The following is a 27,213-nucleotide window of genomic DNA, read 5'->3' as shown; positions in this document are numbered from 1 at the left end:
CCCAGGGCAACTCAACACGCCACCCATGGGCTTCGTGCAGCCCACAGCCTGTTTGCGGCCTGCGGTGCCGTTTGGGTTTATGAGGGCTCAACACATGGCCCGTGGGTGGGAGCCAAAACAACAAAGTAGTCAATAGACTGCTCTCCTGTTGAGGTGTGTTTTAGTAGTTCAATTCCTGGACGGTTACTGCTCATTAAAAGTGCTGTCATGTGGGTGGAAATGGGGAACTGTTGCATTTCATTAATATCAGCAGGACTGACTTAAATGGGGCCTGCGTGTTGTGTAGTCTTGCCTTCATCTTTGTATTCATGCCCGTCAGTGTGAAAGAAGCTATGTGCATATATTTGCATATATATGTTTGCATGCACATGCAACCACACTTAAGTTGTGGCCCTCAGCATGTATCATTGTGGCTCCTGGGGCTTCCAAAGTGGAGTCGCCCTGACCTAGCCAGCTTTCCAGCCACCTTCCAGTCCATTCATCCGAGCCAGACTTCCTGCACTTGCTGGCAAGGATACTGTGGGAGACCCTATGAAAACCTTTGCTGAAGTCAAGGGCGATCACATCCGTGGAGCCAGGTACCTCGTCGTAGAAGCTAATCAGGTCTGTCAGGCACGACTTGCCCTTGGTGAATCCATGTTGACTATTCCTGATCACCTTCCCCTCTTGCAAGTGCTTCAGAATGGATTCCTTCAGGATCCCCTCCATGGTTTTTCCAGGGACTGAGGTGAGGCTGACGGGTCTGTAGTTCCCTGGATTGTCCTTCCCTTTTGTAAAGCTGGGCACTACATTTGCCTTTTCCCAATCAGCCAGGACTTCCCCTGATCACGAGTTTTCAAAGATAATAGCCAAAGGCTCCTCAATGCCATTTGCCAGCTCCCTCCGTGCCCTCGGGTGCATTAAACCCGGGCCCATGGATTTGTGTACGTTTAGCTTTTCTAAATAGCTCCTACCTGTTCTTTCCCCACCAAGGGCTGTCCAGTACAGCCGTCCGGGAGCTGACTTTGTCTGGGAAGACAGAGGGAAAAAAGTCTTGAGTCCTTCAGCTTTTCCCACATCATTTGTCACTGGGTTACCTTCCCCATCCAGTAAGGGCTCCACCCCCTCCCTGACCACCCTCTTCTTGCTGACATGCCTGGAGAAACCTTTCTTGTTCCCCTTCACATCCTTTGCCAGCTGCAACCCCAATTGCACCTTGGCCAGCTGTGACCCCCAGGCCTCGTCACTGAAGGCCGTAACCCCCTTCCCTGGTTTTACTGACTCGGGTTTGCTGAGCCTGACCTGTGGTTTTTGAACATTTCGGCAGGTGGGGGGTGAAACAGGGCCTGGAGGGGTCCGAACTGCCCAGGTGATGTGCACCAGGGCTCCAGTTCTCGACCCCCAGCCTCTGCCAGGTGTGTGCTGCCTAGTGGTTGCAGGCTTGGGGTCTCTGAAAGCCAGGAGCTCCCCCCCTCCCCCGGTGTGTGAACAGGCTGGACTGGAGAGCAGCCCCCAGCTGTGTGCGGCACACTCCCACCCCTGCACATCCCAGCGTGCACCCCAGCCCTAGCTCACACCCCTCCCTGCCCGCATGGAAGTCAGAGGCCAGAGGCTGGGCCCTTCCTCCTGGTTTTATTGTGAGCTCCGCAGCCAACTGGGAAAGGCGGAAAGAGAAACACCGCACGGACACAGCGACGGAGCTGTTACACCAGATACAGAGGCGGGGGGGTAGGAGCTCAAATCCTGGGGAGGGGGCTCAGCCCCCCGACCACACTGGCCCACCTGGGGGAACGGGCCGTCTCATTTTGAGGTGGGGGAGTCATTGACGGTCGCTATTCACAGTATGTACAGAATGAAACCGACCCGACTGATGCACAGAACCAAACCGCATACAAAAATAAAGGCTCTAGGAGGGTGGGTGCCGGAGGGGCGGGTGCCACCCCTGCCCCCAGCCAGCAGAAAATAGAAATCAATTGCTACAGTACAGTGTTCAGAGAGGGCACCGTGCCCCACCAGCGGGCAACACCCGGGACTGGCAGGGGCCACCCACATGGCTCACACCTGCCCCACGGTTCTCAGCCCCCCTCTTCCGCTCTTGCCCCCGGGACAGCCGGTGGCCCGAGAACCCCAGAGGGGCTGTCCCCTGGTGATGGGATGGGACAAGCCGGGGGGGACGCTGCATCGAAGGGCTTTGGTTTGAAAGCTTGAAGGGGGGGACCTCACTAATTATTGCTTCACTCCTAGTGTGGGGGGGCACGGCTGGGGGGAGCAGGAGGAAGAGGCCAGCTCCAGCCTGCTCCCACCTCCTGCAAAGGGGGGTCCCTGCCTCTCTCACCTGCCCACGATGGACTTGCTGGCTATAAAACTGCCCCCTGCCATCCCAATGGAGAGACCCATGTTTCCTGGGGGGGCGGGGTACCAACCCTGGCGATCTCCCTCCCACAGAGGTGGGCACAGCTGGGGGGCTGATCCCCCCGTTTAGCACAGGAAGACCGGGAGGAAATGGCTCCAAAGCCCCGACCCCACCTGCCCCTGGCCGGGTGCTGGGCGTTCAGGGGGCAGGACCCAGCTCCCACGTCGCCGAGGCCCGTCTGTGGACCCGTAGGTGCAGAGCTGCGGGACGAGGCCATGGCTGGGGGGTCGGTCCAATCTGACCCCCGCTCGCCGCCCGGCCAGGACCCCACAGTGGGAAGCCCCATGGCCCCCCCGTGACCCCCAGTCCCTGGGCTTGGAGTGCAGAGGCCCCATTGCTGCTGTGGCCACCTGGTGCCCGTGTTCCTCAGCTCAGGGGGGTCTTTGGAAGGCACTTGCCCCCCCGCAGTGGCCTAAGTGCCACAGAGCCCAGGAAATGGCCACCTCTTTCCTCGCCCTCGAGGGTTGGCCCGTCAGCACCAGCCTGCCGGGGTCGGGTGCCCAGCGCTGCACCGGGAGCCCAAAGGACCCTGGCGAGCCCGGGGAGGCTGGTGCCGGCCCCTTCCATTAGCCCCGGGGGCCTCCTGGCAGCTGCCGGCTCGGGGGTCCCTGGGGTGCAGCTGGCTGAGAGGAGCCAGCCACACGGCTGGGGCGATCTTTGTGCAATCCCAGGAAGACGTGGCTGGCCAGTCGCTCGGGGGCTTGGCCGCTGGGTTCTCCACTTCCCAACGCTACCCCCCTTGTCCTCCTGGGGGGGGGGGGGCTGGCATCTGTTGGAGACGAGGGGGGCTATGGCGTCAGTGGGGGAGAGGGATATGGCATCCATGGGGCAGGGGACTATGGCGTCCATGGGGCCAGGGAAGGAGGGCTGTGGGGTCCGCGAGGCAGAGGTAGGGGGGATATGGTGTCCGTGGGGCAGAGGTAGGGGGGCTGTGGAGTCTGTGAGGTGAGAGGGGGGTTATGGGGTCCATGGAAAAAGGGAGGACTGAAATGAACCTCAAAGTGACAGGAGAAAAAAAATCCAATTACAGAAAAATAAAACAACCTCCCCCCCCCCCCCCCGCCGTTCCAAAAAGAAGAATTAATTTACAATAAATTACCAGGTGCATGAAAAATAACCCGAAGCCACCACCCCTCCCCCTGAACAATAACTTAAAAGAACAAGCAGCACCGGCAGGCGGCACGGAGCAGCCGCAGCGCTGGCCCCGGGCCGCGAGAACTGTGTGCAGGGCGGAGGGGCGGCTGCCCTTCGCGCTCCGGATCTGCTTGGCGTTCCTTCCCGATTACTTAAAAAAATAGATCTCTAAAGGGCTGGGGGGGGCGAGCCGGAACGGAAGCGAACCCGCCCACCGCGCCGCCCGGCCGCCCGCCACGCCAAATAAAAAAGACTCAGAAGGAATCGGTAAAAAACCCGCCCCCCTCCCCCCGCCCCCCGAACGGAACCGGGCCGCGCCGACAGCTCGGTGGAGCCGCAGGCTGGGCGCCGACCCGCGTCTACAGTTGTGTGTGTTCCCGGCTGCGGGCTTTGCTTTCTCCAGAGTGTGGCTTTTTTTTCCTTTTTCTTTTTTTTGTAAAAAATACAATATAAACCCCCCAAATCAACCCAAATTAAATTAAACGTAGTTTGTGTGTTGGCCCCCAGAAAGAATCCATGGCGGGGGTGCGTGTGGCTTTAGTTTCGTTTGCCGCCGGGCGGCCGAGCCGAAGCCCAGAGTCACGGTGCCCCGGGGGCTGTGTCGTGTGCCTGTCCGTGCCACACGTCCCCCTCCTCTGGGGACAGGCAGGGGGGCTGTTCCTCCTCCGCAGGGTCCTCGGGCCCAGGGCTGCTCCGGGGCTGCTCCGACTCCTCACACTCCTCCTCCAGGGTCAGTTCAAACTGGAATTTCTCCAGGCAGGCGTCCTCGTCCTTCTCGCTGTCGTCGGGGGGCGGCGAGGGGCTCTGTGGGATCATGCTGTGGTACCAGTCCCGGTTGTCTTCCAGCGTGTCCAGGATGTCCTGGGCGTCGGGGTGAACCAGGTCGGCCCACGTCTCCCACAGCGGGTGCACGATGTAGTCAATGAAGCCCACCTGAAAGGCAGGGCCAAAAGCGGGGAATTGGAGTAGCTGGGATCTATGCGGCTCTTGGCCCGACGGGCCCTGATCTCGGGGGGGTCTGGGGGCGCCTGGCCCGACGGGCCCTGATCTCGGGGGGGTCTGGGGGCGCCTGGCCCGACGGGCCCTGATCTCGGGGGGGTCTGGGGGCGCCTGGCCCGACGGGCCCTGATCTCGGGGGGGTGTGGGCGTGCCCGACGGGCCCTGATCTCGGGGGGGTCTGGGGGTGCCCGACGGGCCCTGATCTCGGGGGGGACTGGGGGCGCCTGGCCCGACGGGCCCTGATCTCGGGGGGGTGTGGGCGTGCCCGACGGGCCCTGATCTCGGGGGGGTCTGGGGGTGCCCGACGGGCCCTGATCTCGGGGGGTCTGGGGGCGCCTGGCCCGACGGGCCCTGATCTCGGGGGGGTCTGGGGGCACCCGGCCCGACGGGCCCTGATCTCGGGGGGGTCTGGGGGTGCCCGACAGGCCCTGATCTCGGGGGGTTCTGGGGGTGCCCGACGGGCCCTGATCTCGGGAGGGTCTGGGGGCACCCGGCCCGACGGGCCCTGATCTCGGGGGGGTCTGGGGGCGCCTGGCCCGACGGGCCCTGATCTCGGGGGGGTCTGGGGGCGCCTGGCCCGACGGGCCCTGATCTCGGGAGGGTCTGGGGGTGCCCGACGGGCCCTGATCTCGGGGGGGGTCTGGGGGCGCCTGGCCCGACGGGCCCTGATCTCGGGGGGGTCTGGGGGCGCCCGGCCCGATGGGCCCTGATCTCAGGGAGGTCTGGGGGCGCCCGGCCCGACGGGCCCTGATCTCGGGGGGGTCTGGGGGCGCCCGGCCCGAAGGGCCCTGATCTCAGGGAGGTCTGGGGGCGCCCGGCCCGACGGGCCCTGATCTCGGGGGGGGTCTGGGGGCGCCCGGCCCGACGGGCCCTGATCTCAGGGGGGTCTGGGGGCGCCCGGCCCGACCTCGGGAGGGTCTGGGGGCGCCCGGTGCAGGCTGGGTCCCCGGGTGCCACACATGCTGGCCTAGCTGTGGCCGGAGGAGCTGAGCTCTGGGCGTGGCAGGACACAGGGAATGGCGTCCGGGTGACTGAGCCAAGGCCCCCCCCATCGGCCCCCCCACCCGGCCTGGGGCCCTGGTGGCCAGTGGCTGTCCGGGGCGGGGGCGGCACCTGGGACTTCTCCACGGAGGCGGTGTGCTTGTCGCACATGGGGCTGATCTCCATGCCCCGCTCCCGCTCCCGGTCGCCCTGCCGGAAGAACTCCTCCATGATGCGCTCCGTCCATTGACGGTACAGCTGCAGCGGCTTGGTGGGGTTGCTCAGGTCGGCGCAGTGCACCATGTTCCGCAGAACCTGGGGGGCAGAACGTGCGCTGTGGGGCCCCGGCCAGGGAGTCTGCCCAAACCCTCCCACTCCAGCTAACCCGGGCCAGCCCCACCTCTGCCCCCATGCAGGGAGTCTGCCCCCCCCCCGATTAACCTGGGCCAGCCCCTCCCCCGCCCCCATGCAGGGAGTCTGCCCCCCCCGATTAACCCGGGCCAGCCCCTCCCCCGCCCCCATGCAGGGAGTCTGCCCCCCCCCCCCCGATTAACCCGGGCCAGCCCCTCCCCCGCCCCCATGCAGGGAGTCTGCCCCCCCTCGATTAACCCGGGCCAGCCCCTCCCCCGCCCCCATGCAGGGAGTCTGCCCCCCCCCCCCGATTAACCTGGGCCAGCCCCTCCCCCGCCCCCATGCAGGGAGTCTGCCCCCGCCCCGATTAACCTGGGCCAGCCCCTCCCCCGCCCCCATGCAGGGAGTCTGCCCCCCCCCCCCGATTAACCCGGGCCAGCCCCTCCCCCGCCCCCATGCAGGGAGTCTGCCCAGCCCCCGCATCTAACCCAGGCCAGCCCCTCCCCCACCCCACGCAGGGAGTCTGCCCCCCCCTTCGATTAACCTGGGCCAGCCCCTCCCCCGCCCCCATGCCGGGAGTCTGCCCAGCCCCCTGGCCAACCCAGTTGGATGGCTCCCTCGCCTGGTGATCGGCTGAGCCTCCATCTGCCCCCCACCATGTCCCCTCCATCGGGGGCTCTCCCCAGCCCCCACCTGGATCCGGTCCGTGTAGTTGTCTAGCAGCAGCACCCCAGAACTCGTCACTTTCTTGGTCTCCACCATGGTCTTGAGGTCAGCCAAGAGGCTCATGTGTTTGGACATGTCGGTGGCCAGGACCTGGGGGGAGACATACGGTCACGGGGGGGGGGGAGCCACCGAACCCAGGAGTCCTAACACAGCTGCTCCGGCCCCACCCCCCCAGGAATCCTAGAACAGCCCCCCCAGCTCCGCCCCCCCAGGCGTCCTAGCCCAGCCCCCGCCTCCGCCCCCCCAGAGTCCTAGAACAGCCCCCCCGGCTCTGCCCCCCAGGCGTCCTAGCCCAGCCCCCGCCTCCGCCCCCCAGGAGTCCTAGAACAGCCCCCCCGGCTCTGCCCCCCAGGCGTCCTAGCCCAGCCCCCGCCTCCACCCCCCCGGAGTCCTAGAACAGCCCCCCCGGCTCTGCCCCCCCAGGCGTCCTAGCCCAGCCCCCGCCTCCGCCCCCCAGGAGTCCTAGAACAGCCCCCCCGGCTCTGCCCCCCAGGCGTCCTAGCCCAGCCCCCGCCTCCGCCCCCCAGGAGTCCTAGAACAGCCCCTCCCGGCTCCGCCCCCCCAGGCGTCCTAGCCCAGTCCCAGCATCCGCCCCCCAGGAGTCCTAGAACAGCCCCCCCCAGCTCCACCCCTCCCAGGCGTCCTAGCCCTGCCCCGGGTTCCGCCCCCCAGGACTCCTAGCACACCCCCCCGGCTCCGCCCCCTAGGAAGCCTAGCCCCGCCCCTCCGCCCCAGGAAGCCTAGTCCAGGACCCCTGCCCCAGCCCCCCTAGAACCAAGGAGTCTTGACTGCCAGGTCTCTGCTGGTGCTGGGAGAGCTCCACGGCGCCCGGGGGACCCTCCCTCCTCCCTCCTGCCGCCGTCAGGGCTGGGAAAGGGCCCTGGGCCCCACTCGGCTCCCGCCACGCGGGGGGGCCTGGGGCTCACCATGTCGATGACCATCTTGCGCAGCATCTGCCGCTGCCGCTTGCCCAGGCTCTGCAGGATGTCGCAGTTCTCCTCCTGCAGCAGCTTGAAGCCCACGGCCAGGTGGTGGTTCTCCAGCACCGACTCGTCGTTGTACATCAGGGCCAGCTCCGAGTCTGGGGGGGCAGGGGGGGCCGGGTCAGGCATGGGCCGGGCCTGTCGCTGCACAGGCGCTAGGCGGCAGCTCTGACACCGGGCCATGCACACGCGTGTCAGAATGCACACGGTCACGTGTACAGGAAAGCACGTCTGTCCGTGTCCCGCTGCACAGCTGGGTGCGCAGGAGGGCTGGAGTGTGTCCGTGGCTTGGTACAAGTGTGTGCACGGGAGGGGTGGGCTGTGGGCGTGTCCCAGCGCAGGGCTGTGCGTGCGCCGGAGCTGGGAGAGGCACGAACACGTGGGTGGCCCGGGGCAGCCTGGCGGCTCAGGCGCAGGGTAGTGGGGCACTCACTGGTGTTGATCAGGAACTGGTTGGACACGCCCGGGTGATCCACGTCGTGGATGGCGGCTGCAAACAGGGCGGCCAGGATCTCCAGGTCGGTGAACACGGCCTGCAAGGCACACGCAGCGTGAGGGCGGGGGCAGCATGTGGCAGAGCAAGGAGCACAGGACTCCCGGCCTGGACCTGGTCCTCAGACTCTGGCCTGGCTCTCGGGGGGTGTCACCCTGGTAGGGGGTCCGATTCCAGCTGCTGAAACCTGCCCAAGGCAGGCAGGCAGACGGCTGGGGGGCAGATGGACAGACAGCTCCCCAGCCCCCAAATTTGTTTCAGTCTCATTTCCAGCGACACACTCCCCCCGCCAGCCTGGGCTGTGTCCCCAGACCCCCAGCCTTACCACGAGCTGTCCCTGCCCCGCCCCACCCGTGCTCCTGACACCGGTGCGATGCCCCCGGCGGGGGGCCCTCACTCACGTCCAGGGCGGGCGTGGCCAGCAGGACGTGCGTGGACTGCACCACGTCGGCCGCGTGCAGGCTGTTGTGATAGGCCACGTCGGCGTGGTAGTGTTCCTCCAGCGTCAGCATGTAGGTCAGCAGCGTCTCCTCGGGGATCTTGAAGGTTTTCAGCAGCTCTCTCTCCTGAGGGCGAGAGCAGGTTGTGACTGGGCAGAGTCACGTCTGAGGGACCGGCGCTGGTCACCCCTGTGGGCTGGACACGTGGCAACCCCCTCCCCTCAGCTCCAGCCCCCACTCAGCCCCCAGGCAGCGCTCCCTCGAATTTTTGCATCCACGTGCAGAATAAATTTTGTTCTGTGCACCGAGGTGCTTGTGGATGTGCACCATCAACAGAAACTGCTAATCAGCTGACAGAGAAGAGCAAGGGGTAGATGGACTCCTGATACCCAGCTCCCCACTGACTCTAACCGCTAGACCCCACGCCTCTTCCAGAGCTGAGAACAGAACTCAGGTCTCCTGGCTCCCAGCCCTGCACTGCGCATCCCTGGTCAGGCGGGTGTCCGGTCTGAGTCCATGCGCTGCCCAGAGGGGTGGGCGCTACTGCCCCCGCACACGGGCCCCACCTGGAATATCGTGTACATGATGCAGCTGAGGGAGCGGCCGTTGGAATATTCGGAGACGTGGAAAATATTCAGGCCCCATTTGTTGAGATTCTCCAGCTCCTGGAAGGCAGGACAGAGGTGGTGAGATGTGGGGGGGAGGGCAGGGAGGCCTGGCGGAGTGTCAGCCGGAGCCCATGGTGCCTAGACAGTCCCCCGGCCCCTCCGCAGCCCTGCCCCGCACCTGGCTCAGCAGCTCCTCCTGGTCGGTTCTGACCCCGAAGCGGGGGACGCTGGAATTGGCCAGGCTGGAGCTGGGCATGAGCTTCTTCACCCCGCTGATCTGGCACATGGGTTGCTGCTTCTTCTTCTTCTCCCGCTCTTTCGGCGTGGGGGAGGGGATCTCCACGTCGTTCTGCTTGTCTGGGGGGGAGCGGGCGGTCAGCAGGGCTGCCCCGGGGGGGCCCAGGGGCGTGCGAGATTGTGACGTGGGCGTGCAAGAGGCTGCGCGTGCAGCAGTCAGCATGAGCACCAGACCTGAGTGTGACTGTGCACACCACCACCGCTCCCCCGCCAGGCCGAAAGTGTCAGTGCGACGGGGGGGGGGGGGGAGTCGGGGCTCAGAACGAGGGTGCTGCCCCCCACCCCTCTGAAAAACCAGCAGAGAAGCAGGTGGGACGAGGCCTCGTGGGTGGGGCCTAAGACATGGGCTCCAGGAGGGGGTCAATGGGGGGTACTAGTGGGATTGTGACATCACAGGACACCCGGCCAATCCACACACAGATAGCTAGTTCATTTGCATCATATGATGCCATTGGTTAGTGACCCAGAGCTACTGTCTGCAGGGGCCAATAGGAATCCTTCCCAGCAACCAGCCCCCCCCCCCCCCAACCACTAGGCCTGCTCCCCTCCCAGAGCTGGGACAGAACCCAGGAGTCCTGGCTCCCCCCCCCCGAACCACTAGCCCCCACTCCCCTCCCAGAGCTGGGACAGAACCCAGGAGTCCTGGCTCCCCCCCCCCGAACCACTAGCCCCCACTCCCCTCCCAGAGCTGGGACAGAACCCAGGAGTCCTGGCTTCCCCCCCCTCTAACCACTAGCCCCCACTCCCCTCCCAGAGCTGGGACAGAACCCAGGAGTCCTGGCTCCCCCCCCTCTAACCACTAGCCCCCACTCCCCTCCCAGAGCTGGGACAGAACCCAGGAGTCCTGGCTCCCCGCCCCCCCCCACTCTAACCACTAGCCCCCACTCCCCTCCCAGAGCTGGGACAGAACCCAGGAGTCCTGGCTTTCCCCCCACCCTCTAACCACTAGCCCCCACTCCCCTCCCAGAGCTGGGACAGAACCCAGGAGTCCTGGCTTCCCCCCCTGTAACCACTAGCCCCCACTCCCCTCCCAGAGCTGGGACAGAACCCAGGAGTCCTGGCTTCCCCCCCTCTAACCACTAGCCCCCACTCCCCTCCCAGAGCTGGGACAGAACCCAGGAGTCCTGGCTTCCCCCCCCTCTAACCACTAGCCCCCACTCCCCTCCCAGAGCTGGGACAGAACCCAGGAGTCCTGGCTCCCCCCCCACCCCGTCTAGTGGGGCCAGGGGCGAGCTGCCCCCACCTGCACGCACACCCCTCTGCGCCCACTGGTGGCGGGGCGGGGGCAGAATGCAGAGCCGGACCTGCGCTGGGGGCGGAACGGGCCATGGTGCTGGGACCGACAGGAAGCCTGGCTCAGCACCCCCACTCAGCCTGCAGCGCCCAGGGCCTGGCACGCCGTGCCCCTCCGCCAGCAGGGAGAGCGAGCCAGGGGCCAGCCCCCCGCTGGGGCACAGCACAGCTTCCCTCCTGGGTTTGCCTCACTCCCCCCCGGCCTGCCCCTCGGCTTGGGCCCGTCCCTTGAGTGCCCAGCGCCCCCACCTGCGTCCGCAGCCCCGTCTGGCCTGGGCAGGGTTAACGGCCCAGCCTGCAGCCGTGCCCAGGGCAGGAGTGGGTGAGGCCTGGCCGCAGCCCAGCCTGCCCGGCACGGCCAGCTCCAGCACAGACCTCCCATTGACGGCCTTGTGCATCAACATTTGCTTAAGGCCGGGGGGTTGTGTCCTTTGACGTCAGCGGGGCTCTGGGGACTCAGCCGCCTCCGCGGGAAACGGCCTTCCTGCCGCAGGGCGTCGGCATGGGCTGGCGCGGGACTGCCAGGACGCACGGGCCGGCGGAGCACCTCTGCCCCGGCCAGTGACTCACGGAGCTCCAGGAACTGGGGCAGAGCCAGGGCAAGAAAGCAAAAGGCCTGGCGCCCAGCCGCCTGCTCTAACCACTACACCCCACTCCCCTCCCAGCACTGGGGAAGAGAACTCAGGAGCCTGGCTCCCAGCCCCTCCCCTGCTCTAGCCATTAGGCCTCCCTGTGGCACACAGGCAGGCTGGGCTGGCAGCTCCCTCCCCTGGCAATCCCCTGCCCCCGGGGCTCTGCACTCACCGAGGAACGTGTTGGAAATGTACTCGGAGACCTGGTTCCCGGAGCGGCTCATTTCGGAGAGGTGGGTCAGCTCACGGTTCAGCATCCTTTTGAACTGCCACGAGAAGGAGAAAGGGTCCCAGGGCTGTGCGCATCACCGTGCAAGCTGAGCTGCACGCTTCCCCTCTCCAGCCGGCGTGCATGCTTTGCTTCACGAGCAAGACTCACACAGGTGTGCAGCTTCCCCATGGAAGTGAGCATGAAATTCACCGTGTCCCCATGTGCACGGGGACACCTGGTGCCTGCACGCGCACACCTGCCCCGCTATGCTTGTGAACACCTGCCGCTGTCGAGCACGACGCGCCGGCAAGCGCCTGGCCAGCCAGCTCCAGAGGCAGCGCAGACAAACGCACGGGGCCGCGGGTCCAGGGGCAGCAGGGGAGTCCACCGTGAGGTCCCAGCCCCCCCCCCCCAGTTAACACCAGCAGCCCAACCCCTCCCCCACCCCAGAGAGCTCCTCCGGTTTAAATAAATGCACCAGATATTTCATCTAGGTTTGAATGTGGGGCACGATGAGAGGGTCACAGCATTTCTGGGCCCAGCTGTGCCACTGACCCCCCTCCCCACACATAGCCCCTGCCCCCCAACCCTGCCGCTGGCCCTTACACAGCCCCTGCCCCCCAGCCCTGCCCCTCATTCCCCACACACAGCCCCTGCCCCCCAGCCTTGTCAGCGCCCCTCAAGCCTGAGCAGCCAGGCTCTGGATATTAATTCCCCCTCCCGCACTGATCCCCTCCCGGGCCGCACCGAGCCCCCCTCTCCGAGGCTGGGGTACCTGGCTGGCCAGGAGGCGGTGGAGGTGGGGCATAGTGGCCCGCTCTGGTGCTCTCTGCTCCAGGGCGAGCTGCTGCCGGGGGTTGGGGATTCCAGCCGGCGCTGCAGAGCGGGGCCCGGGCCGACGGAGCACGGCCGGAGGGGCAGCCGTGGCCCCACTTTCCCAGGCAGCCCAGCCAGGAGCTGGCAGCTCCGGGGACGGGGAAGCAGCTGCTGGCTCTTGGGTTTCCTGGCGGGGGCGGGGGTCGTGCTCCTGGCACAGCGCTCTCCCTGGGGAGGCTGCGGCTCAGGACAGGAGCCCACGGAGCCGGAACCGGCCAACAGATCCCCTCCCCCGAGATCAAAGGAGCCAGGGAGAGAAGCCAGGAGTCCCGGCTCCCAGCTCTAACCACTGGACCCCACTGCCTGCCCAGAGCCAATTCACAACACTCATGAATCCCGGCTCCCAGCTCTAACCACTGGACCCCACTGCCTGCCCAGAGCCAATTCACAACACCCAGGACTCCCGGCTCCCAGCTCTAACCACTGGACCCCACTGCCTGCCCAGAGCCAATTCACAACACCCAGGAGTCCCGGCTCCCAGCTCTAACCACTGGACCCCACTGCCTGCCCAGAGCCAATTCACAACACCCAGGAGTCCCGGCTCCCAGCTCTAACCACTGGACCCCACTGCCTGCCCAGAGCCAATTCACAACACCCAGGAGTCCCGGCTCCCAGCTCTAACCACTGGACCCCACTGCCTGCCCAGAGCCAATTCACAACACCCAGGACTCCCGGCTCCCAGCTCTAACCACTGGACCCTGCTGCCTTCCCAGAGCCAATTCCCAGCCCCCAGGAGTCCTACACAGGCTGATGCTGCTGTTAAAAAAGCTCAGAGCCAAGCAGGTGGATCAGGAGCCGGGGGCTGCTTCCGCAGCTTGTCCCCCGCCCCCCCTTTAAAGTCCCCTGTGTCCTTCAGCAGCTCCCGGATGCGGCTCCCACCAGGAGCAGGCCGGCGGCTGGTGACTCATTCGGGAACTGGGAGCCGGCTGCAGCCAGAGGCCTCTCCTTTGGGGGGGGGTCTCCTTAGCTCCCCCACCCTCAGGAGTCTGCACAGGGGACTGAGTCTGTATTGGCTCTGGTGAGCACAGCTGGCTTAGGATGGAGGGAGATGGGCTGGTCTGTGGTGGGAGGGCACCCCAGGGCAGCTGGGAGAGACGCAAGGGGGCCAGGGCCCCCTTCACACAGCATGGCCGAGGGGGGGATCATGGCTCCCAGCCCCCCTGCTCCGAGCCCAAGCCAGAGGCTGAGCTGGGGGTGGGATGCTCTGGCCCCTACCCCCTGGCAGGCCAGGAGGGCTTGGGGGGCACAGGGTCTACCCAAAGGACCCCCAAACTCCGCCCCCCATGTGCCCTGGGCATGGTGCATCCCCAGCTCCCCTCCCCCCTCGCCCCTCCCCAAACAAACCCACAAATGGAAGAACTAAAGAAGGGCAGTGGGCCGTGCGAGCCCCCCCAGCCAATCAGGGCGCCTCAGCCCAATCTCCATAGCGACAGGAGTCTCCTTAGCAACTGGGGGGGGGTTAACCCTGTCCATGCCAGCCTCCTGGACCGGCCCCCCGCAGCCCCCTCGATCCTGACCCGCAGCCCCCGCATTCCCAGCCCAGGGCTCCCCCCGAGCGGCCGGGCGTCTGCGCAGCTGGGGACACCGGCGCCCACCCCCCATTCAGCAACCCACCCATGAGGCGAGTTTGCTGGGTCTCAGCCTGCAGGCCTCCCCCTCCCACCGGGCCCAGCTGGGCCCAGAGTGTGTGTCTGGGGCCGACGGCCCCGCTGTACCCCCCAGCTCCCCAGCCAGGAGCTCCCAAGGTGGGCCCGAGCGCACCCTGAAAATTGGGTCCAAACTGACAAACAGCCCGTGGGGTCGGGCGGGGGGAATGGGGTGCAGGAGCACAGCTGGGGGGCCGTGACCAACCCCGTCCCTTGGGGGGACGTGGCTGGGGTATGGGGCTGCACCCCACGGCTGGGAGAGAGGCTCGGGAAGGGGCTCACTGGGAATGCCCACTCCAGCCCCATGGGCAAGAACCTAGACCTATGGCCCAGAGGGGCAGGGCTGGAGGAGAGGGGGGCTATGGTGGGGAGGGGGGAAGGGCTGGATAACCCTGTGGATGGAGGGGGGAGTTTTACAGGCCTGCTTCCCTGCCCCCCCATGGGGCCTGGCAGGAGTCACTGGAGCCAATGGGTCAGATTGGGGGCTGGGAGCCAGGGCTTTGGAGGGGGGTGAGCAGAGCTGGGTTGAAAGGCTGAGGAGCAATGGGGGGTGCGGAGCCAGCCTGGCTGCCTGCCTGGAGGGCTGTCTCTGAGGCAGGGGCGAGGTGCAGGGCAGGACCTGGCACACGGGGTGGGGGGGCGAGGGGCTGGCCAGTGCCATAGGCCCCCAGGCTGTACATGGAGTGCCCTCCCCCCAGCCTCAGCACCCCAGGGGGCGGGAGGCTGAGCCCGGTGTTGCGGGGGCTACAGGAACCGACCCCCGGCTGGTGCCTGAAGGCCTGGGGCGTCCCAGTGCCAGAGGGATGGTTTGGCGACAGCAACAGCCCTTAAGCACCACAGCGCAGCCCGGCACCCCAGACACACGCCCCCCGTGAGGGGCTGGCCTGGGGACACACACACCAGGGACGTGCACACAGAGGGGTCTCCCCTCCCTCTCGCACGCCCGCGGGGCACCAGGGCCGGGAGGCAGCGGCGCGGCCGTGGGGCACTCGTGCGCGGAGCCGCGGCCGCGCCAATGTGACATTGTCGAGAAGGCGGAAGGGCAAAAATCACCCCCTCCCCTCCCCCGTCACACGCAGCCCAGCCCAGCCCAGCCCCCCCTCCCCCGCAGCTCTGCCCAGCCCCCCGACTGGTCCACGCAGCCCACTCCCCCAACCCTGGACCCCCTCAATGCCAGGATCAACGGGCCCCATCCCCCAGCGGGGTGGCACGGGAGAGGGGCAAAGCTGGCCTGCCCCCTCCCCCACCCGCGTCCCTGTTACCTGGTCCCACCAGCCGACCAGCCATGGCTTCGCGCACGTCTCACAGAAGAAATCCACTAAGGGCATCTTCTGGCCTGCCCGGTGGCAGCCGCGGGCGGCTCCCCAGCTCAGGGGGAGCCCCCGCCTGTCCGCTGCCCGTCTCCTGCGGCCGAGGCGCCCCCTCCCCTTGCAGCGAGGTTAGGATCCTGGGGCCCTCTCTGCCCCTGGCATGGCGAGAGGGGGAGAGTGCCCCGGGCTCTCCCTCACATCTCCGCAGGCCCCCCGCCCGGGGCGGGCACGGGGGGCACCGGCAGCCCGGGGAGCAGCAGGCCGAGGGCCGAGCGGAGGCACCGCCAGCCGCCGCTGCCCGTACTGCAGAGGAGCCGGGAGCTACCCACAGTGCACCGCTGCCCGGCTCGGGCCCCTGCGGCCGGGCCCTCCCCGCCAGCCAAGCGGGCGGACGCCGGCCCCGCTCACTGGAGGAGGAGGGGCCGGAGCCTCCCGCCAGCAGCCGGCCGGAGCACACCGGCCATCCCTGGGTACCAGGGACTGGGCTCCGCCCCCTCCCGTCTCCGGGGCAGCGGTCACCGGGGCGACGGCTCCTCCTCCCGCAGCCGCATCCCTGCCTGGCGCGCGGCTCTCACTGCAGCGCATGGCGGGGCTGGGAGGGGAGGGGAGACGCTGCTGGCGGGGGGGAGGGGGTAGCAGGGCTAGCGGCTCGGGGAGATGGGGGAGGGTTTAACTGGTTAACACACAGCTCCCAGCCCCACTGCGCTAGCCACTAGACCTGACTCCCCTGCCAGAGCCAAAAGAGAACCCTGGAGTTGTGGGTCCCAGCTCTAACCGCTAGACCCCACTCCCCTCCCAGCACCAAGAGAACCCCAGAGTCCTGTCCCCAGCTCACGGCCTGCTCCTGCTCTAACCACTAGACCCCACTCCCCTCCCAGCGCCAAGTCCTGACCCCAGCTCACGGCCTGCTCCTGCTCTAACCACTAGACCCCACTCCCCTCCCAGCTCCAAGAGAACCCACAAGTCATGATTTTCGACCATGTTTCTCTCCAAGAGGATGGCAAGAGTGGGAGCCAGGACTCCTGGATTCTACCCCAGTTCTGGGGAGGACGAGGGGTCCAGGGGCCAGAGAACAGGCCTGGGCACTGGGGCCCTTAGATGGGAAGGGGACCCCAGCACCCCACAGACATCGGCAGAAATGCTGCGGAGAAAAGCAGCCTTTCCCCTCCCCGCTGTGCTCCCAGCATCCCCCAGCCCCCAGCCACACAAGGCACAAGCAGCCCCCCCCCCCGCGAGCACAGGGACCCTTACACAGCCTGGATCCTCCTCAGAAGGGGAGTCCCCGTTTCCATGCCGACCTCACCCGGGGTTCACAGTGGACGGGAGTCAGGGTCGGAGGGTCCCTGAACGGAGCAGTGAGAGCTGCAGATACCAGCCGTGGGTCACTGCAAGGGGCATGGTGGCCCCGCCCCCGCTACTCAGTATGAGGTCGCCCCGCCCCCGCTACCCACCACGGGTGCACCCTGCCCCCTCTACCCGCCACGGGGTGCACCCCACCACTGCTACCCACCACGGGTGCACCCTGCCCGGACGTGAGGTCACAGCCGCCTGGAGACAGGCCTGTGAACCCACACGCACCCGTCCAGGAAAGAGGTGGCTTGTGGCAGCCCAGAGAAAGTGCCACTCACACTGAGCACACGTGCACACTGGTGCCTCTGCTCACCAGGACGGGAGGGGGACACAAACAGGGGACACGCCCATCCAGTTGCCATCTCCATTCCAGGCATCCTCCTACTCAGCAGCACCCTCAGAGCTGGGCGCACTCTGCCCCTCTCCCCCACCAAGCAGGTCAGTCTGTAGCTGTGCGTATCCCACCGCTCACACCAGCTAGCTCCACCACAGCAAAATCGACACTGAAGGCACCCGGCCCCTGCTACGCAGGAGATCCAGCCCCCAAGCCATAGTGCCAACGCTGTGACTGCACAGACCCACCCAGGCTCTTCTGAGCCACTGGGCAGAGTCCTGCAGCAGGGAGTTCCACTGCTCCTCAGAATGGGCCTGGTGCCAAGAACCCCCTCCCCACTGGGATCCTGCCAGGCACAGAGCCGGTCCTGCCCTGCTCATTTGCATACAACCCAGAAACCACCACACAAGCAACGCTGGTTCCAGGCCAGGCAGCCACGGTGATGGGCATCTTAGAAACCGGGGATGGACAGGCAGGGGATAAATAAGGAGAAGGCGTCGCTGGGTGGGCAGAGAGGAGACTGCACGGACAGACACATGGAAATGGACATGCAGGCTTATGCAGGGGTGGATGGAGAGGTAGGGGGGTTTGCGCAGGGACGGACGGACGGACAGAGGGGTTTGCGCAGGGACGGAGGGGTTTGCACAGGGACGGACGGACAGACGGAGGGGTTTGCGCAGGGACGGACAGACGGACGGAGGGGTTTGCGCAGGGACGGACGGGTTTGCGCAGAGATGGATGGACGGAAAGGTTTGCACAGGGACGGACGGAGGGGTGTGCACAGGGACGGACGGACGGACGGAGGGGTTTGCGCAGGGACGGACGGACGGAGGGGTTAGCGCAGGGACGGACGGATGGACGGAGGGGTTAGCGCAGGGACGGATGGACGGACGGACGGAAGGGTTTGTGCAGGGACGGACGGATGGATGGAGGGGTTTGCCTAGGGACGGACGGACGGAGGGGTTAGCGCAGGGACGGACGGACGGAGGGGTTTGCGCAGAGACGGACGGATGGATGGAGGGGTTTGCGCAGGGACGGACGGACGGAGGAGTTAGCGCAGGGACGGACGGACGGATGGAGGGGTTTGCGCATGGACGGATGGACGGAGGAGTTAGCGCAAGGACGGATGGACGGAGGAGTTAGCGCAGGGACGGACGGACGGATGGAGGGGTTTGCGCAGGGACAGATGGACGGACGGACGGAGGGGTTAGTGCAGGGACGGACGGACGGATGGAGGGGTTTGCGCAGGGACGGACGGACGGAGGGGTTAGCGCAGGGACGGACGGACGGACGGAGGGGTTTGCGCAGGGACGGACGGACGGACGGAGGGGTTAGCGCAGAGACGGACGGACGGACAGACAGAGGGGTTTGCGCAGGGACGGACGGACGGAGGGGTTTGCGCAGGGACGGACGGACGGAGGGGTTAGCGCAGGGACGGACGGACGGATGGAGGGGTTTGTGCAGGGACGGACGGACGGACGGGTTAGCGCAGGGACGGATGGACGGAGGGGTTAGCGCAGGGACGGACGGACGGATGGAGGGGTTTGAGCAAGGACGGATGGACGGAGGGGTTAGCGCAGGGACGGACGGATGGATGGAGGGGTTTGCGCAGGGACAGACGGACGGACGGACGGAGGGGTTTGCGCAGGGACGGACGGACGGACGGAGAGGTTAGCGCAGGGACGGACGGACGGAGGGGTTAGCGCAGGGACGGATGGACGGAGGGGTTAGCGCAGGGACGGACGGACGGATGGAGGGGTTTGTGCAGGGACGGACGGACGGACGGGTTAGCGCAGGGACGGATGGACGGAGGGGTTAGCGCAGGGACGGACGGACGGATGGAGGGGTTTGAGCAAGGACGGATGGACGGAGGGGTTAGCGCAGGGACGGACGGATGGATGGAGGGGTTTGCGCAGGGACAGACGGACGGACGGACGGAGGGGTTTGCGCAGGGACGGACGGACGGACGGAGAGGTTAGCGCAGGGACGGACGGACGGAGGGGTTAGTGCAGGGACGGACGGACGGACGGAGGAGTTAGCGCAGGGACGGACGGACGGAGGGGTTAGTGCAGGGACGGACGGACGGACGGAGGGGTTTGCGCAGGGACGGACGGACGGACGGAGGGGTTTGCGCAGGGACGGACGGACGGACGGGTTAGCGCAGGGACGGACGGAGGGGTTAGCGCAGGGACGGACGGACGGACGGAGGGGTTAGCGCAGGGACGGACGGACGGAGGGGTTAGCGCAGGGACGGACGGACGGACGGAGGGGTTAGCGCAGGGACGGACGGACGGAAGGGTTAGCGCAGGGACGGACGGACGGAGGGGTTAGCGCAGGGACGGACGGACGGAAGGGTTAGCGCAGGGACGGACGGACGGACGGAGGGGTTTGCGCAGGGACGGACGGACGGACGGAGGGGTTAGCGCAGGGACGGACGGATGGACGGAGGGGTTTGCGCAGAGACGGACGGATGGATGGAGGGGTTTGCGCAGGGACGGACGGACGGACGGAGGAGTTAGCGCAGGGACGGACGGACGGATGGAGGGGTTTGCGCATGGACGGATGGACGGAGGAGTTAGCGCAAGGATGGATGGACGGAGGGGTTAGCGCAGGGACGGACGGACGGATGGAGGGGTTTGCGCAGGGACGGACGGACGGACGGAGGGGTTTGCGCAGGGACGGACGGACGGACGGAGGGGTTTGCGCAGGGACGGACGGACGGAGGGGTTAGCGCAGGGACGGACGGACGGATGGAGGGGTTTGTGCAGGGACGGACGGACGGACGGACGGGTTAGCGCAGGGACGGATGGACGGAGGGGTTAGCGCAGGGACGGACGGACGGATGGAGGGGTTTGAGCAAGGACGGATGGACGGAGGGGTTAGCGCAGGGACGGACGGACGGAGGGGTTTGCGCAGGGACGGACGGACGGACGGAGGGGTTAGCGCAGGGACGGACGGACGGACGGAGGGGTTTGCGCAGGGACGGACGGACGGACGGAGGGGTTAGCGCAGGGACGGACGGACGGACGGAGGGGTTTGCGCAGGGACGGACGGACGGACGGAGGGGTTTGCGCAGGGACGGACGGACGGACGGAGGGGTTAGCGCAGGGACGGACGGACGGATGGAGGGGTTTGTGCAGGGACGGACGGACGGGTTAGCGCAGGGACGGATGGACGGAGGGGTTAGCGCAGGGACGGACGGATGGATGGAGGGGTTTGCGCAGGGACAGACGGACGGACGGATGGAGGGGTTTGCGCAGGGACGGACGGACGGATGGGTTAGCGCAGGGACGGACGGAGGGGTTAGTGCAGGGACGGACGGACGGAGGGGTTAGCGCAGGGACGGACGGACGGACGGAGGGGTTAGCGCAGGGAGGGACGGACGGATGGAGGGGTTTGTGCAGGGATGGACGGACGGGTTAGCGCAGGGACGGATGGACGGAGGGGTTAGCGCAGGGACAGACGGACGGATGGAGGGGTTTGAGCAAGGACGGATGGACGGAGGGGTTAGCGCAGGGACGGACGGATGGACGGAGGGGTTTGCGCAGGGACAGACGGACGGACGGACGGAGGGGTTTGCGCAGGGACGGACGGACGGACGGAGGGGTTAGCGCAGGGACGGACGGACGGAGGGGTTAGTGCAGGGACGGACGGACGGACGGAGGGGTTTGCGCAGGGACGGATGGACGGAGGGGTTAGCGCAGGGACGGACGGACGGACGGACGGAGGGGTTAGCGCAGGGACGGACGGACGGAGGGGTTAGTGCAAGGACGGACGGACGGACGGAGGGGTTTGCGCAGGGACGGACGGACGGACGGGTTAGCGCAGGGACGGACGGAGGGGTTAGCGCAGGGACGGACGGACGGACGGACGGAGGGGTTAGCGCAGGGACGGACGGACGGACGGACGGAGGGGTTAGCGCAGGGACGGACGGACGGACGGACGGAGGGGTTTGCGCAGGGACGGACGGACGGAGGGGTTAGCGCAGGGACTGACGGACGGACGGACGGAGGGGTTAGCGCAGGGACGGACGGACGGAGGGGTTAGCGCAGGGACGGACGGACGGACGGAGGGGATGCCAGCGCCCAGGGGCGAGCGGGGCCGTCGGCGGGGCAGGCGACAGGCAGGGACGGACGGACGGGTTAGCGCAGGGACGGACGGAGGGGTTAGCGCAGGGACGGACGGACGGACGGAGGGGTTTGCGCAGGGACGGACGGACGGACGGAGGGAGTTAGCGCAGGGACGGACGGACGGACGGAGGGGATGCCAGCGCCCAGGGGCGAGCGGGGCCGTCGGCGGGGCAGGCGACAGGCAGGGACGACCGAGCCCCACCCGGGGGTGCCAGGCGGGCGCCGGGCGCAGCCCCACCTTGTTGGACGCCATCTCGCTGACGGAGCGGTAGGTCTGGATCGTCTCCAGCTGGTCCAGGCACCAGTCCAGCTCCTCCAGGGTCTCCTTGGCCATCTGCTGGTAGGTCTCCTCTGGGGGCAGAAGAGCGACCCTCAGCCCTGGCCAGGCAAGGCCCCCTGGGGTCAGAGGCCTGGGGGAGCTGCCCCAGCTGAGTCCAGCAGCGCCCGGGGGAGGGGTGGGAGCCAGGACTCCTCGGTTCTCTCCCCGGCTTTGATGTTAACTCCGGGAAAGCCAACCCTCCCTCTGCCTCAGTTTCCCTCCTTTCCACTCTCCCCACCCCCGACTCCCTAGGGCGGGTGAGTCACCAGACTCCACAGGTTCGGTGCCAAGTGCAGGGCCCCTGATATGGGGCGCCCCGCCGGGCCCCTCCCCAGGCCGGCCGACAGGTACCTGACAGCTTCGCCGTGCAGAAAGTCGGCTGGCTGCCTGCAGGAGACCTCCTGGGGGGCAAGACACAGAGTTAGGCACCTGCCCCTCTGCCCCGGGATCCCAGCCACCCTCCCACCTGCCCCCACAGGGCCCAGGGGAGGAACTGGGACAGTGCAGGGCACCCGGTCACGCTCCTTACCCCTGGGGGGGGGGGACAGGGCAGTGCAGGGCACCCGGTCACACCCTTTACCCCTGGGGGGGGACAGGGCAGCGCAGGGCACCCGGTCACACCCTTTACCCCTGGGGGGGGGGGACAGGGCAGCGCAGGGCACCCGGTCACGCTCCTTACCCCTGGGGGGGGGGGCAGGGCAGTGCAGGGCACCCGGTCACACCCTTTACCCCTGGGGGGGGGCAGGGCAGTGCAGGGCACCCAGTCACACCCTTTACCCCTGGGGGGGGGACAGGGCAGTGCAGGGCACCCAGTCACACCCTTTACCCCTGGGGGGGGGCAGGGCAGCGCAGGGCACCCGGTCACACCCTTTACCCCTGGGGGGGGACAGGGCAGCGCAGGGCACCCGGTCACACCCTTTACCCCTGGGGGGGGACAGGGCAGCGCAGGGCACCCGGTCACACCCTTTACCCCTGGGGGGGGACAGGGCAGCGCAGGGCACCCGGTCACACCCTTTACCCCTGGGGGGGGGCAGGGCAGTGCAGGGCACCCGGTCACACCCTTTACCCCTGGGGGGGGGGCAGGGCAGTGCAGGGCACCCGGTCACACCCTTTACCTCTGGGGGGGGGACAGGGCAGTGCAGGGCACCCAGTCACACCCTTTACCCCTGGGGGGGGGACAGGGCAGTGCAGGGCACCCAGTCACACCCTTTACCCCTGGGGGGGGGCAGGGCAGTGCAGGGCACCCGGTCACACCCTTTACCCCTGGGGGGGGGACAGGGCAGTGCAGGGCACCCGGTCACACCCTTTACCCCTGGGGGGGGGCACAGGGCAGTGCAGGGCACCCAGTCACACCCTTTACCCCTGGGGGGGGGCAGGGCAGTGCAGGGCACCCAGTCACACCCTTTACCCCTGGGGGGGGGGGACAGGGCAGCGCAGGGCACCCAGTCACACCCTTTACCCCTGGGGGGGGGGCACAGGGCAGTGCAGGGCACCCGGTCACACCCTTTACCCCTGGGGGGGGCAGGGCAGTGCAGGGCACCCGGTCACACCCTTTACCCCTGGGGGGGGGGGGGCAGGGCAGTGCAGGGCACCCGGTCACACCCTTTACCCGTGGGGGGGGGGGGACAGGGCAGCGCAGGGCACCCAGTCACACCCTTTACCCCTGGGGGGGGGGCAGGGCAGTGCAAGGAGGGGCTGGGAGCAGGTGCCAGGCCCTTGCCAGCCCCACGCTGCCCAGGCAGGAGTCTCCCTCCTGCGCCCTTTCTCCATGGCTGCAAATCAGGCCCCATAGAACGTTCCGTGGGGCTCGGGGCCCAGGCGTGATGGGCGAACAGGCCCTTGCAGTGGGGCTGGGGGGCAGCCTGGTGGCTGGGGGGAGGCGGTGATTTATCAGGGCTGGGGGGCCCTGCGCTGCTCCCCTGGGGGGCCTTGCCCCACACAGCACCCAGGCTGGGGGTCCAGGGCTGCAGGGCTCCCCTTTTCTGTCAGTGCAGACAATGGGCTGGGGGCGCGCGCCTGGGGGGCAGCACTTTGCCCTGCGACTACTGGGGCTTTCCCCCCACCTCTACTGGGGGGCCCCCCACCTCTACTGGGGGGGCTGACTCCTTACATCCGCAGCCCCCTGCCACCCCCAGCCAGGGCAGGAGAAGAGGGGCTGGGGGCGGCAGGGGGCAAAGAAAGGGGTAAGAAGTGTGGGGTTCTGGGGGGGGGTGATGGGGAGGCTGTAGACCCAGAGGGCGAGAGGGCCTGGGGCCCGGAGGGCGAGAGGGGCTGGGGCCCAGAGGGCGAGGGGGGCCGGGGGCCGGAGGGCGAGGGGGGCCGGGGCCCCGGAGGGCGAGGGGGGCCGGGGCCGGAGGGCGAGGGGGGGCCGGGGCCCAGAGGGCGAAGGGGGCTGGGGGCCCGGAGGGTGAGGGGGGCCGGGGCCGGAGGGCGAGGGGGGGCCGGGGGCCGGAGGGCGAGAGGGGCCGGGGCCCGGAGGGCGAGGGGGGGCCGGGGGCCCAGAGGGCGAGCAGGGCCGGGGGGCCCAGAGGGCGAGGGGGGCCGGGGCCCAGAGGGCGAAGGGGGCTGGGGGGCCCAGAGGGCGAGGGGGGGGCCGGGGGGCCCAGAGGGCGAGCAGGGCCGGGGGCCCAGAGGGCGAGGGGGGGCCGGGGCCCAGAGGGCGAAGGGGGCTGGGGGCCCAGAGGGCGAGGGGGGCCGGGGGCCCAGAGGGCGAGCAGGGCCGGGGGCCCAGAGGGCGAGGGGGGGCCGGGGCCCAGAGGGCAAAGGGGGCTGGGGGCCCGGAGGGCGAGGGGGGCCGGGGGCCGGAGGGCGAGGGGGGCCGGGGGCCCAGAGGGCGAGCGGGGCCGGGGGCCCAGAGGGCGAGGGGGGGCCGGGGCCCAGAGGGCGAAGGGGGCTGGGGGCCCAGAGGGCGAGGGGGGCCGGGGGCCGGAGGGCGAGGGGGGGCCGGGGGCCGGAGGGCGAGGGGGGGCCGGGGGCCCAGAGGGCGAGGGGGGGCCGGGGGCCCAGAGGGCGAGCGGGGCCGGGGGCCCAGAGGGCGAGGGGGGCCGGGGCCCAGAGGGCGAAGGGGGCTGGGGGCCCAGAGGGCGAGGGGGGCCGGGGGCCGGAGGGCGAGGGGGGCCGGAGGGCGAGGGGGGCCGGGGGCCCAGAGGGCGAGGGGGGGCCGGGGGCCCAGAGGGCGAGCGGGGCCGGGGGCCCAGAGGGCGAGCGGGGGCCGGGGGCCCAGAGGGCGAGAGGGGCCGGGGCCCAGAGGGCGAGGGGGGCTGGGGCCCAGAGGGCGAAGGGGGCTGGGGGCCCAGAGGGCGAGGGGGGCCGGGGCCCAGAGGGCGAGGGGGGGCCGGGGCCCGGGGTCACTCACTTGCTGGACGTTGGGGTGGGCACGTTGGCCAGGATGGAGAAGTTGCTCCGCACACTGCGCAGACTGGCCAGCACCTGCAGAGAGAAGGGGGTCGGGGTTGCAGCTGGGGCCCCCTCCCTGCCGGGGGCCCACACCCTGGGGCCCGACCCGCTGGAGCTCGCAGCATTCAGCTCTTGGCCCGTTCCTGTCCCAAAGGGCCCCCCCCAGCCAGGCCCCCTCCAGGGGCCCCGTCCGGGCTGTTCCCCAGGGCGTCCCATGCTCAGAGCGGCACCTTGGGGGGCTGGGGCCCCGTCCAGGGTCCCCAGGGCTGCAGCACGGGAGGAGGGCGGGGGGGAACTGGGGGCAGCCGCAGGGGCTCCCTGCAGTGAGGTGCCCTTGGGGGGTGGAGGCTGGAGCCAGGCCCAAGGCAGCCGAGGCTCGGAGCTGGGGCGGGCGCCATCGTGCCTGGCGGGCGGGGGCCACCACGAACCCCCCCGGGGCCAGCACCCACCTGGGCGAAGGGCGTCACTATCAGGTCTTCCGTGTGGCTGCGCAGCAGAGAAAGGAGAGAGGGTGAGAGGGGGCCGGGGCGGGGGCCAGATTCAGGGGGCGGTGGCGGGAGGCTCAGGGGTTTTGGGGACAAGCTGGGGGGCCAGGCAGTGGGGCAGCCGGGCTCAGGCGAGAGCCAGGGGAGGCTCAGAGGGACGTGGGGGGCAGGTAAGAGGGGCTGACTCGGAGGCAGTGCGGGGGAGGCTCGGGGGAGACAGCGAGGGGCAGGCTGGGGATTGCAGGGGGCCGCGGGGCGCTGTGGGAGTCGGGCTGCAGGGGCTGACCACGGAGGAGTTGCAGGTGGAGGCTCAGAGGGCACAGGGGTTGTGGGGCGGGCCGTGGGGCCGGCCGGGGGGGCGGGCCGGGGGCACTCACGCGTCGCTGGCCACAGAGGAGTTGCGGGGGGAGGCTCAGAGGGCGCGGGGGGCCGTGGGGCGGGCCGTGGGGCGGGCCGTGGGGCGGGCCGGGGGCACTCACGCGTCGCTGGCCACGGAGGAGTTGCGGGGGAGGCTCAGAGGGCGCGGGGGGCGTGGGGCGGGCCGTGGGGCGGGCCGTGGGGCACTCACGCGTCGCTGGCCACGGAGGAGTTGCGGGGGAGGCTCAGAGGGCGCGGGGGCCGTGGGGCAGGCTGTGGGGCGGGCCGGGGGCACTCACGCGTCGCTGGCCACGGAGGAGTTGCGGGGGAGGCTCAGAGGGCGCGGGGGGCGGGGGGCGGGCCGTGGGGCGGGCCGTGGGGCACTCACGCGTCGCTGGCCACGGAGGAGTTGCGGGGGAGGCTCAGAGGGCGCGGGGGCCGTGGGGCAGGCCGTGGGGCGGGCCGGGGGCACTCACGCGTCGCTGGCCACGGAGGAGTTGCGGGGGAGGCTCAGAGGGCACGGGGGCCGTGGGGCGGGCCGGGGGCACTCACGCGTCGCTGGCCACGGAGGAGTTGCGGGGGAGGCTCAGAGGGCGTGGGGGCTATGGGGCGGGCCGTGGGGCGGGCCGTGGGGCAGGCCGGGGGCACTCACGCGTCGCTGGCCACGGAGGAGTTGCGGGACATGGTTTTGGGCGACAGGTCGTAGTCGCTGTCCGAGCGGTACAGGAAGGACTCGCGCCGCTGGCCGGACGGGAAGCTGGGGTGCAGGACCAGGCCGGGGCTGGCCTGGGGGTCCAGGGGGCTCCTGGCCGGGGAGGGGCCATTCTCCACCTCGAAGCTGCAGGAGACAGAAGCCAGGTGAACGGGGGGGTCCTGCACCCCAGCGCCCCCCCCCCCCCCCGCCAGCCCAGCCTGCCCCCCCGGCTCTGGCAGGCTCCTCTCCTCCCGGCGCACCCCCCCAGCACTCACCTGTGGGGGCGCAGGGAGCCGCAGGGCAGCGCCATGGCTAGTGCCGCATGGCTGGGCCCCGGGGGTCACCGCCAGCCGCCCGCCCCCCCTCTGCATGGGCCCGCGCCGCCCGGAACTGCCGCAGCCGGGCCGGGAGGCCTGTCCCGGCGGCTTCCTGCCCCCCCGGGGGAAGGGGCTGGTGCAGGGGTGGGCAAGGGCCCCGGGCCCCAACTGCCAGGCCAGGCGGGGCTGGGGGGGCGGAAGAACCCGCCTCTGGGCTTGGCAGCTGCTGGCCCCTCCCCGCCCCCTCCCTGCCGCCACCACGCCCCTCCCCGCCACGCCCCGCAGCCCTCCCCCGCCACGCCCCGCGCCCCGCAGCCCTCCCCCGCCGCGGCCCGCGCCCCGCAGCCCTCCCCCGCCACGCCCCGCGCCCCGCAGCCCTCCCCCACCACGCCCTGCGCCCCACAACCCTCCCCGCCACGCCTCACAACCCTCCCCCGCCACGCCCCGCGCCCCGCAGCC

At 69.0% G+C, this 27,213-nt stretch overlaps 1 protein-coding gene across 10 annotated transcripts in view; it reads right to left on the bottom strand.

The window, feature by feature from the left end:
• Positions 1-1,597: 1,597 nt before the first annotated feature.
• The window catches only part of PDE4A (phosphodiesterase 4A), a 103,593-nt gene continuing 77,977 nt past the window's right edge, over positions 1,598-27,213 (bottom strand). For 6 of the 10 annotated variants that reach the window (XM_075917791.1, XM_075917790.1, XM_075917794.1 and 3 more), the window contains 14 exons: positions 26,396-26,581; positions 25,351-25,387; positions 24,861-24,934; positions 21,857-21,906; positions 21,425-21,537; positions 11,502-11,595; positions 9,286-9,464; positions 9,066-9,164; positions 8,461-8,625; positions 8,000-8,099; positions 7,510-7,664; positions 6,551-6,673; positions 5,639-5,821; positions 1,598-4,459 (listed from right to left, as the gene is read on the bottom strand). In XM_075917791.1, the coding sequence (XP_075773906.1) occupies positions 4,106-4,459; positions 5,639-5,821; positions 6,551-6,673; positions 7,510-7,664; positions 8,000-8,099; positions 8,461-8,625; positions 9,066-9,164; positions 9,286-9,464; positions 11,502-11,595; positions 21,425-21,537; positions 21,857-21,906; positions 24,861-24,934; positions 25,351-25,387; positions 26,396-26,581 (1,912 nt within the window). In that variant the 3' untranslated portion in view covers positions 1,598-4,105. Of the gene's footprint in view, positions 4,460-5,638; positions 5,822-6,550; positions 6,674-7,509; positions 7,665-7,999; positions 8,100-8,460; positions 8,626-9,065; positions 9,165-9,285; positions 9,465-11,501; positions 11,596-15,324; positions 16,529-21,424; positions 21,538-21,856; positions 21,907-24,860; positions 24,935-25,350; positions 25,388-25,763; positions 25,779-25,865; positions 25,911-26,395; positions 26,582-26,712; positions 26,967-27,213 lie in introns of those variants that run through there. The other 4 variants (XM_075917796.1, XM_075917798.1, XM_075917799.1 and 1 more) reach the window with 4 other exon arrangements.

This window comes from Pelodiscus sinensis, unplaced genomic scaffold, assembly GCF_049634645.1.
Source record: "Pelodiscus sinensis isolate JC-2024 unplaced genomic scaffold, ASM4963464v1 ctg101, whole genome shotgun sequence".
NCBI lineage: Eukaryota > Metazoa > Chordata > Testudines > Trionychidae > Pelodiscus > Pelodiscus sinensis.
This window is presented reverse-complemented; position numbering and strand designations above follow the sequence as displayed.